The sequence below is a fragment of the Sceloporus undulatus genome, chromosome 3 (genome assembly GCF_019175285.1).
Source record: "Sceloporus undulatus isolate JIND9_A2432 ecotype Alabama chromosome 3, SceUnd_v1.1, whole genome shotgun sequence".
NCBI lineage: Eukaryota > Metazoa > Chordata > Lepidosauria > Squamata > Phrynosomatidae > Sceloporus > Sceloporus undulatus.
Window position 1 is genome coordinate 68,333,542 of NC_056524.1, and position 11,709 is coordinate 68,345,250.

Genomic DNA, 11,709 nt, shown 5'->3' on the forward strand with positions numbered 1-11,709 from the left:
ACCGCGACACAGACGAGAAGCTCAGCTTCCGTTATAGGATGAAGACCGCGGCCAGAAAGCACGGTATGTCATCCACTGCACACAAGGCCTCACGCCAGAGGTACCCTAGTCAGCGCCCTTGGCAGCCAGGTGGCCAGTACCGCTTCCAGCCCCAAGATCGTCCCTATCAGCATGATACTCAGCCTCAAGGCCGGTCCTCTCGGTCGCCTGCCTTACCAGCTGACAAGCACCAGTCTTCCCAGCCCACATTCCAGCAGGGTTACAGGAAGAAAGATGGCAGAGGAAAGAAAAGATTCTGATGTGTCCCCACGCACCTCGTCACCCCCAACAGATTGAGCCCCTTCTTTAACACCTGGGCCGCCATTACCACGGACTCTTGGGCACTTAACATCGTCCATAGGGGCTATGCCCTAGAGTTCTCTGAGCTCCCACCAACTGGAGCCTTTATTTCAACTGTCCCCTCGGACACCCTTCTCGACGAAGTGCGCACTCTTCTAGACAAAGGCGCTATTGAACCCGTGTCCCCCTGTGAGTTCAAGTGCTGCTTCTTTTCCAGGTACTTCACCGTACTTAAGAAAGACTCTGGCTTTAGACCCATAATGGATCTTCGAGCCCTCAATACTTTTATTGTTTGCAAGAAATTTAGGATGGTAACCCTTGCTTCTATCTTACCACTCCTACAGGAAGGCCACTTGTTCGTGACTCTAGACTTAAAAGATGCCTACTTTCACATAGGGATCCGGCACGACCACCGCAGGTTCCTCGCCTTTGCCGTCGGGCTCCAGGCATACCAGTACAAGGTCCTTCCCTTCGGCCTTTCCACAGCTCCAAGAGTCTTCACCAAGTGCATGGCACCCGTGGTGGCATACCTGCGTCAAAAGGGAATCACGGTCTTCCCATACTTAGATGACTGGCTCTTCGCAGCGCCCTCCAAAGACACACTGCTCGAACACCTCGAGTCTACCCTGTCGCTCCTTCAAGCATTGGGACTACAGGTCAACTTCGACTCGACAAGTCCAACCTGATTCCCACCAAACGCATCGACTTCATTGGAACCACACTGGACTCTGTGTCAATGAAGGCATACCTTCCAGAGGCAAGGTTTCAGGCCCTCCGCTCGTCACTGCAGCCGTGCCTGCGTCAGAGACGTCTGCAGGCCCGTGTAGTACAAGTTGCCATGGGACACCTGGCCTCTACCACCTTCGTCACACCGTGGGCCAGACTAAGGCTCAGGCCCCTGCAATCATGGTTCCTATCCGTGTTCGACCCCGTCCGAGACACGCCTACCAAACTGCTCACCATCCCGAGGACCGTACAGAAGTCCCTTCGATGGTGGCTCCAGCCCGACAACGTCTGCGGGGGAATGTCATTCTTACCCCCGCAACCGGACCTCTCTCTGACTACGGACGCCTCCCTGCAGGGATGGGGCGCCCATACTCTGGACCTCACAATAAAGGACAAGTGGTCACCGGCGGAAGCCACTCTCCACATCAACATCCTAGAGATGCTGGCTGTGGAAAAGGCACTCAGAGCCTTCCAGACGGTCCTCGCAGACAAGGTGGTGCTTCTTCTCACTGACAACACCACGGTCATGTACTACCTCAACAAGCAAGGGGGTACAAAGTCGAGGACCTTGTTGGCAGTCACCATCCGTATCTGGGAGTGGTGCATACAGCACAAGATCCTACTACAGTGCATCCATCTGCCAGGCGACCAGAACGACCTTGCAGATCAACTCAGCAGGTCATCTTCCACTTGCCACGAATGGAGGCTGCATCCAGAAGTGGTGACCCAACTCTTCGATCGCTGGGGACCCCCTCTCCTGGACTTGTTCGCCTCCCGGCTAAATGCCCACGTACCGAGGTTTTGCTCACGGTACAGAGAGCCCGGGTCAGAAGGAGATGCCTTCCAAATCAAGTGGACTCAAGGCCTCCTGTATGCCTTTCCTCCATTTCCTCTGATCACACGGGTGATCTCGAAGATGTTGTCGAACCACACAGACGCAATTTTGATAACTCCGTGGTGGCCCAGACAGCCGTGGTTCGCCCCTCTCCTACAGCGAGCACAGGACCATCTCCGATTAGAACACCGGCCCGACCTGCTTTCGCTGCACGACGGGCAAGTCCACCATCCCGAGATGCAGTCTCTCCCATTGGTGGCATGGAGGATTCGGTCCTGAACACGCTTCCATCCGGTGTTCGGGATATCATCAAAGCAGCACAGAGACCATCTACACAAAGGTCCTATGCCTACAAATGGGATAAGTTCCTTGCCTTTTTACAGACAAAGGACATTCCACCATCCTGTGTCTCCATCCCAGTCGTCCTGGACTTTCTTATGTCACTGGCAGAAGCGGGTCTCTCCTTGAGTTCTATCAAGTGTTACCTTTCTGCCATCTCGTCCCATTATTTGCTCCGAGACAAACTTTCTCTGTTTGGGGACCCTCTCATAAAGAGGTTCCTTAAGGGATTCAACAATCTGCATCCACCGGTTGCAGATCCTTCACCTCAGTGGAATCTAGACACCGTCCTGGCACAGCTGGTGTCTAAACCGTTTGAGCCCTTAGCTACCACGGACCTGAGACTCCTGACTTGGAAAACAGCCTTCCTGGTAGCTATCACGTCAGCCCGTCGGGCTGGTGAACTGTGTGCCCCGAGGGTGGACCAGCCCTTCCTCCGTTTCCATAAGGACAAGGTGGTGCTCCGTACAGACATCACTTTCTTGCCAAAGGTGGTGTCTGCCTTTCACATCAACCAGGACATTGTTTTGCCGACTCTGGCTCCTAATCCGACCACAGACTCTGAGTGTCAGCTCCATGCCCTGGATGTCCGCAGGGCGCTGGCGTTCTATCTGGACAGGACATCTGCTTCCAGGCGTTCGGAGAGACTTTTGTGTGCTACTCCGAAACCAAGAAGGGGCTGCCGGTGTCACCGCAGAGGTTCTCCAAGTGGGTGGCCAGCACCATCCACCTCTGCTACGAACTGGCTGGAAAGCCTCCACCAGGTCGGGCTAGAGCCCATGCAACTAGGGCGGTAGCGGCATCCTCAGCCTTTTTGACGGGGATTCCCCTCGAGGATGTGTGCAAGGCAGCTGTCTGGTCCCAGCCACTGACATTCATTAGACATTACAGGATGGACTCAAGGGCCAGGCATGATGCAGCCTTTGGGAGGGCAGTGTTACTCTCTGCCATGGACTAAACCTGTTACACTGTTAATAAATAACACAGTTGTTTGGTTTACATACTTTATTGATTATGTCATTTGTTGTTATTGACACTCCCTCCTCCACTGACTACAGCTCGCTAGTCTAAACCCATTTGTGTGATTCGCAGAGACCATGAAGAAGAAGAACAGGTTGCTCACCTGTAACTGTGTTTCTTCGAGTGGTCATCTGCGAATTCACACAAACCCGCCCATCCATCCCCTCAGTGTCTGCTCATTTGACAACGCTTGTTGCCGCGCTGATTAGCGGCTCATTCGGAACTGAAGAGGAGCGGGCCACCAGGGGCCTTATATATGGGTGGGCGGGGCTACCGCCAAAAAGTTGCAGAAAGATACATTACTTTCTGCCTGGAGATTCTAGAAGTTTCCGAGGATTGCTGCGCAGGCGCAGAATAAACCCATTTGTGTGAATTCGCAGATGACCACTCGAAGAAACACAGTTACAGGTGAGCAACCTGTTCTTATTCCAGATTCCCTTTTTCTAGTATGGTGGCGCTCTCAAAAACTATCCAAGAACATTACACATGACTCTAGCATAATTTCTGCAATGTCCTTGGTTAGGAGTAGATAAATGTCTTTATTTTGCATTTTTAAAAACTTTGTTTTTTTATAACTTAAGCCCCTACAACCCCTCTGCATTTTTGCATACCATTTTTCCAAGCCTTTTTCTGGAGCATATGCCTTTTTGTACAGTACAGTGCCTAATGTAGTGAAGTTGTTGTTTTTTGTTTTGATATAACAGTTAGAAAAGGAGGGAAAGTGTATAGAGGATTATCTATACGTCTATTTCCTGTAAAGCCTCAAGTTACAACTTTCAAATAATCTTGTTTAAAATTAACTTTGGTTGTGCTTGCTTTAATATCTTCATCATGTCAATTTTCTCCGATGAATGACAGCCAATGGTCTTGGAAGACTAGTGTAACTCTTAAGAATAAATTGGCCAATTACAACATTTTGTTAGCTCACCTCATGCTCCCCCTTCCCCATGAGTGACATCTACCCACTTTGGCAACTGTAAGCACCTTCAGGCAAGTATTAAAATGCAAAACAATGCTAATTCTTCCCACTACTCTGTGTAAAGAAACTAATCAGAACTTCCTGGTTTTATGATGTTTAGAACACCAGGAGTGATTTATTTATAGAGTGCGCCCTTCTTTTACACAGGGATCCGTTCTAGACACACACACCCCGCGTAAAAGAAATAGCACGTATGTGCAAGCCATTGCGTCTTCTGGTGCTGCTTTCAGCATGTGCTGGAAGCAGCGTATAATGCGCCCACGTTTAACGCGGGCGCACTGTACTATAAATGAAATGCAAAAGGATAGCATTTAGATTGCAGCCACTTTTGCCCTGTCCTGAGATGTCACACCAGGATAAATTTATTGGGTTTATCAATTGAAACCTTCAAAGAGTGTGGAGCAGCACCACAATTCTAATTTTTCTTGTCTACTAAAAGTCAACCTTCTCATATTTTGTGTCAAATGAATTTAATCCCATTTTAATAATTTGCCAGAAGGTGGCAGTGCTGTGTCAGCCTGCATCCATGCATAAAAACCAGTGAATATTTGGAGCAGATCCTGTGCTTTCATTAACTGTTGTTAATTCTTTGAGAATTCAAGGTAATTTTTTTCATTATCACTGCAGATTACATAAACTGCTTTGAAAGCTCAGTTGCTGTCTAGTTTACCATCAACTACTTTGAAAGCCTCACAATTCTATATTTAGATTTAAAACACTATTTTTAGCCAAACTGGCAAACATTTTCAAAATCAATGCACTATTATTACTGTAGCATGCTCAATAGTTATTTGACCGTTACACCTTTTTAATATTATCAGTAGTACAAATACAGGCATCTAGATACAATCTAGATGGAGAACATTATATAATGTGCAGCACATTAATTCACCAAGAGAGTTGTATCTTCCATGAGTAATTAACATTTTCTTCCCAATGCTGCTAAGGAGAAAGTTCATATAGTTCTCATTCAATACTGATCTTGTGTGGGCACTTAAGGGTACAACATACAATTCTGAGTTAGGAGTCATCCACTTGATTAGGTTCTGCAGTACCAGTCCACTAGATTCATGAATGACAAGAAGCACCTGATGTCAATGTGAGTCCTGAAACAATTCTCCCAATTAGTCACAACCTGCAGAGCTTCAGTGGAAAGTTCTCTGTGATAAGGTGATCATCATGCAAGAGGACAACAATGTTCACTTCAAATTCTAGAAGAAGAACACAATACAATTGTGGAATAAACATGGATCCCATAATGAATATCAATTCTCTGGAAGACGCTGAAATGCAAAGCAAATAATTTGCATTATCTCTGGCATCATCCAGAAATAGAGAGCAGTCATGTGACTTTTCCCATTTTTTGGTCTCCTGCCTAACAGTTAAATCTAGGTCTTCTCCCTTTTCTATGTTTCTTGGTCTCTGCATTTCTACTCCTTATTACATCCCCTTTCAGTCTTAACTGAAATATGTTACAATCAGGTCCTCAGTGAGGTAAACAGGTTTCAGAGACCTCAGTGAATCTGGATTTCTCTTTCCCCTCCTGGGCCATATAGAGACTATTCCCTCCAATGTACTTACCTATTGAGGATTTTAGTCAGCTTTTGACACTGCATATATTTGTGGAACAGGACAACCAGCTAAGTTTGCTTCCCCTTATGGGAAATGAGACTGACTGATTAGTAAGTGTCATGTCATGAACTGCAAATGGCAGAATATCATTCTCTTCTATAATTTTTCAATAAACTTGGCACGCAGAATGTTATGTAGTGTAGCAGAAGCAATTCGTATCAAAATCAAAAAAATATACTCCAACAATCTAGTAAAGTCTTGTATTAACCAGTTTTGATCAATGACACCAGCCTGCAAGCTGTTGTGAAACTAGGGAAGTCACATTTTAAAAAGAAGCTCCATTGGAACATTATTTCAAGAAAATTCCAGATAATGAGCAAGGCCTGTCAGAACTATCAACTGTTTCAGATTTGTTTGCAAGTGGTGGTGGTCTACCAGCTGAACAAAGCTTGCTAAATATAATTACTTCCTTAAAAAAGAACTAATTCAATAGCTAGTGGTATTGTCACTGTTAGTTTCAGGTATTTCATAGAATCATAGAGTTGGAAGAGACCGCAAGGGCCATCCAGTCCACCCCCTGCCATGCACAAACTCTCAATCAAAGCATCCCTGACAGATGGCCATCCAGCCTCTGTTTAAACACCTCCAAGGAAGGAGACTCCGAGGGAGTGTGTTCCACTGTCAAACAGCCCTTACTGTCAGGAATTTCCTCCTAATGTTGAGGTGGAATCTCTTTTCCTGTAGCTTGCATCCACTGTTCCGGGTCCTGTTCTCTGGGGCAGCAGAAAACAAGCTTGTTCCCTCCTCAATATGACATCCCTTCAAGTATTTAAACAGAGCTATCATATCACCTCTTAACCTTCTTTTCTCCAGGCTAAACATCCCCAGCTCCCTGAGTCGTTCCTCATAGGGCACGGTTTCCAGACCCTTCACCATTTTAGTCGCCCTCCTTTGGACACGCTCCAGTTTCTCAACATCCTTTTTGAACTGTGGTGCCCCAAACTGGACACAGTATTCCAGGTGGGGCCTGACCAAAACAGAACAGAGTGGCACTATTACTTCCCTTGACCTAGACTCTATACTTTTATTGATGCAACCTAAAATTGCATTGGCATTTTCAACTGCCACATCACACTGCTGACTCATGTTCAACTTGTGGACTACTTGGACTCCTAGATCAAGTTTTCCTTTGTAACTTCTTAAAGGTCACTCTGAGACATTCTAGTAATAATACAAAATACATTATCCCTTACCAACTTTGAAGTTTGTAGTTTCTAGTGTGGGGCAGGTAAATAGCCTAGGGAACACCATGTAGATTGGAATGGGAAGATTTCTGCAGACATCTCCATCAGCAATCTGAATATTCTGAATCTCAGTGGCATCTCTAGCATAACCTTCAGCACAGCCTTTGTAAGAATGGAAGAAAAGGGGTGTTAAAAAGCAACATTTTTTTCCTTATTAATGTACAGTATTTCAATGTGAGCTGCTTCAAATGTTAGAAAATTCCTGTATGGAGAAAGTTCCCAAACTGGATTTATTACAGACCTAGGGGCTTGACAAATGGGAAGCTCCCCGCCGCCCATCTTTGTCCCACATCGTTGCCACAGCAACCAAATGGCGTTGCAACAATGCGCTCCCTCTCGGGAGCAAAAACAAGCTGTCGAAAGCAGCTTCCTGGAAGGGATGTGATTGGCACACTTGCATGCTCTGATTGCATCACTTCCAGCCACCACCGTTTGGGCACTGTGCCACACTTGTGCCATCACAGTGTCGCCTGTGTAGACGGGGATGAGCCATGAGGGCGGCCTCCTTGCATACTAGGGCTACTGGGCATGTAAATGCCCAACCTCATCTAGCCCTAGTTCGCAGTGAGGATGCCGCAAAATGCCCATCTGTACTGGGCCTAGCACGTTTAATATACAACCAGCCAATAAGCACACAAATTGGACTGTGTATAGGATTCAAGTTTTGATCCTACAGATTAACTTGTGACTACCTACATACAAATATATTTCTTCCACAAGTTTTTTAAGGGGAGGGACTCTGACAAGAAGGAAGATAGAATTCTTACTGAAATAATGTAAAGCTTTTATCATGTAAATTATAATTGAATATTTAAGCTTAAAGTATATTACAGATTTCTGCTGCTTTAAAAAAGTAAAGCCACATTGTTTGGAACAATTATATGCATACTGTATACATACATGTAAAGACCTACCACAGGTTTCCACTCGTACCAGCTGGAGTTCAATACTCTTAACTGCAGCGTCTGAGTTTACCACCACTAGCTCCCCTGTCAGAGGCTGTGTTATGATGCAGTTTGTTGAATTGAGATGACCTCTGATGAGAAACTTGGGGAGCAAAGCCCTCTAAAAGTAATGTAGTAAAAAGACAAATGATGCACCTTCATGAAGAATTTCTAAGTTTGCCAGCCCCCCTGCTACCTTTCCACAGAAACATGCCAAGGGACTTTGACTTTTTAAATCCACAGCAAACTTCAAGAAAGCAAGGCATATTAGATATAATAAACACAATATCCTGAAAATATTGTCTACATCACTTCTAATATCTGTATTGTCCTTTTAATTAAAACTTGGACTTTGATCTACCCCAAGTATTGGAGAACAAGAATTAAAATCCTAAATCACTCATATAGACTATATTTTCAATGACCTGGAATTATTAACTGTAGATGCTACTAGAATAAATTGTTTCAGTTAAGACTTTCAATAAAGATAGTTCCATTCCATTCAAACAAATCATTTTTGACTTATGGCAACCAAAGGTGAACAGTATTGTCTTGTCAATATTTGTTCAGAGGGTGTTTGCCTTCCTCTGAGGCTAAATGAGTGTGATTTGTCAAAGTCACCCACTGGGTTTCCATGGCTGAGTGGGGATTTGAATCCTGTTCTCCAGAGTTCCAGTCCAGTGTTCTAACCACTACACATTAGCTTTTCTTCAATTAATGTGTATATATGTGCCTTCAAATTGTCTGTCATGGCGATCTTATGAATTTTATATTGTTTTGTTAGGCAAGGAATACTGAAGAAATGGTTTTGCCAGTTCCTTCCTCTAAAATTTAGCCTACAGCACCTCTGGCAGTCCTCAATCCAAGTACAGTGGTACCCCGGGATATGAAATGACCGCCTTACGAAATTTCCGGGATACGAAAAAATTAGATAGGAAAAAACTGTTCCGGGTTACGTTTTTTTTTTTTCGGCTTACGAAAAATTTTTTTGGTGCTTTTCGGCGCTTTTTCGCATGAAACGCGGCTTTCCAGCGCTAGCGGCTATGGCTTTTTCGGGTTACGAAAAAAATCGGGTTACGAACGCCGCGGCGGAACGAATTAATTTCGTAACCCGAGGCACCACTGTACTAACTATGGCTTACCACCCTGCCTAGTTTCCAAGATCAGATGGGATCTTGTGCCTTTAGGATACTTAGCCCTCCCTTCAATTAATACACCCCTTTAATATTCTGGCCAAACATCCTAGCCAATGTCCTTTTAATGTCCTTTCCAAAGATCACCCCAATTTAATGCCTCCCTTTTCCAAAATTGTTCACTCAAGCCTTGGCTTCAGTTATAGTTAGCCCTCCATATCCACGGATTCTTTATCCATGGATTCAACCATTCACGGCTTGAAAATATTCTCTCTCTCTCTCTCCTTTCAAAACAGCAATACTTGATTTTGCCATTCTATATATGGGACACCATTTTACTATGACTTTGTATTTAATGGGAATTGAGCATCCACAGATTTTGGTATCCACAGCAGGTCCTGGAACCAAACTCCAGAGGATACCAAGGCCCACTGTAACGTATCCTCTACTCTCCCCACCAGCAAATATTTTTAACAGAGACATGAGTGGGCTGCTTGGGAAGGAATAGCAATCTATCGCTCTGCTTTCACCTCTTGGCTTCGGTGATGAGTGGGGACGAAAGCGTTTGTCTTTCAACCCAGCCAGCCTGGTAACAGAGCAGGGTACCAATGGAAGAACAGAGTGTGCCTAATTTCTTCCAGCTATAAACTGTCATGATAGAGTAAAGAAGCATGTGGAAGTTAGGAAGAGGCACCATCAACTGAATTAATAAGACTATAAACTAGAACCAGTCCATGGGCCAATTCTTCATTTGTGTTCCAAAGCATATCGTAATGGATAGCAACCATGCAGAAGCTTAGCACTGAAAGTAATAGGACAACTTGATTGATCAACATCTTGCAAAACCAAAGGAGGCACCCCACTCTGAACATTCACATGCTTCTGTAAAATACTAAGTAGTGTGGAATCTAATTCCTTAACAATTTCTATACAAGCTTCTTCACTTTTTTTCATATTACAATTCCTGTGAGAATTTTTCCTAAGCCTTCACAACTTGTAATTGCAACTCTTTTAGCAAGATGAGTCTTACCTCTTTTACATTCTGTAATGTTTCAGGAGTGATAGTGAAGTCCACTGGGCTTGGGGTTGGTTTACCTTTCTGAGGCTGCAACAAAATTGCAAAGCAGTGTCCAAACTGTAATTTTAACATCCCATTTATGTAGTCAGAGAAGTTATAGAGCTTCATGTGTTATAAGAACATGGATCACTACAGGAACAGAAGCTGTTGCCAAAGAGAGTTACCAAACATCCTAACTGGCAGCTGATATGGCAGTAGTCTCTCCAGCCTAAGGAGAGAAATCTGCTTCCAATGAGTTCTGGACTATGAGACAAAGGCTGCATTTGCACTGCCAAAATAATTCCATAGAACTGAGCCACAGCATTTAAAAGTGGTGTCAACCAGGATTATTTTGGCCATGCGGATGCAGCCTATGAGTCAGAATTTGGGGGAGAATCTAGGACAACACTCCCCTTGTGCATGATTAACAGAGTTTCAGTACCAAATCAAAAGAACTCTCATATGCAAGATAAGATCTATGCTGTAAAAGACTGAATTCCCATTTTCTTGGAACTTTGTAAGACTTGGTATGACTTCCCATCTCTCATTATTTTTCCCACCATCAACTTATTTTCTCTTCAATATGTATCTCAATTGCTTTCTTAACCACTTCACATAATTGCTACTCAGCAGCATACATTTTGCCTGACTACAGACATTTTTTTTCAACAGTACGATGAATACTTCTAATACAGAAGATTGTCCCAGAGAAATTATTGTATAGTTTTAGACCAGTGCTGGGGATCCATCAGCTCTCAAAAAGGTTGTTGGGCTACAATTCCCATTAGCCCCAGCCAGCAAGACCAACAGTGAAAAATGCAATTTAACCCTCACACTTTAGGTTTATAATCCATATAATAATGTGAAGTGTGACCCTACAATGTTACATCCCATTATAAAAGGAACAGGTGATGCAGGTAAAGAATCCATCTGGTCTGGGGGGGAAGGGGGGATGAAAGAAAGAAAAAACAAGACTCAAATCATTTATGGAATATTCTCTTTTAGAATGAAAAATAAAATATTGCAGACAAGATTTTCATATATTTACTCCCCTCCAACATTATTTCTAAAAACTATGCAGGAAGTAAATGTTTCTGTAACACTATGTACAGTATGAGAGCTGGTGTGGTGTAGTGGTTTGAGAGCTGGACCAGGACTCTGGAGAGTAGGGTTCAAGTATCTGCTCAACCATGAAAACATGCTTGGTGGCCTTAGTCAATGAACACTCGCATCCTCTGAGGAATGCAAAAACAACCCCCCTTTGGACAAATCTTGGCAAGAAAACTCCTTGATAGGTTCACCTGAGAGTCACATTAAGTTGGAAATGACTTGAAGGCACACAATAACAATGTACAGTTTCTCACTTTATTGCAGTTCTGCAGCCCTTTTATGCTACAGAATTATGGCACTTTATTATTATTATTATTATTATTATTATTATTATTATTATTATTATTATTA

At 44.0% G+C, this 11,709-nt stretch overlaps 1 protein-coding gene across 6 annotated transcripts in view; it reads right to left on the bottom strand.

Moving 5' to 3' along the window:
* The window catches only part of VPS26C (VPS26 endosomal protein sorting factor C), a 26,356-nt gene that overhangs the window by 6,033 nt on the left and 8,614 nt on the right, over positions 1-11,709 (bottom strand). For 2 of the 6 annotated variants that reach the window (XM_042460059.1, XM_042460064.1), the window contains 4 exons: positions 10,222-10,296; positions 8,029-8,179; positions 7,064-7,216; positions 3,761-5,449 (listed from right to left, as the gene is read on the bottom strand). In XM_042460059.1, coding sequence (XP_042315993.1) covers positions 5,367-5,449; positions 7,064-7,216; positions 8,029-8,179; positions 10,222-10,296 — 462 coding nt within the window. In that variant the 3' untranslated portion in view covers positions 3,761-5,366. Of the gene's footprint in view, positions 1-3,760; positions 5,450-7,063; positions 7,217-8,014; positions 8,180-10,221; positions 10,297-11,709 lie in introns of those variants that run through there. The other 4 variants (XM_042460062.1, XM_042460063.1, XM_042460060.1 and 1 more) reach the window with 4 other exon arrangements.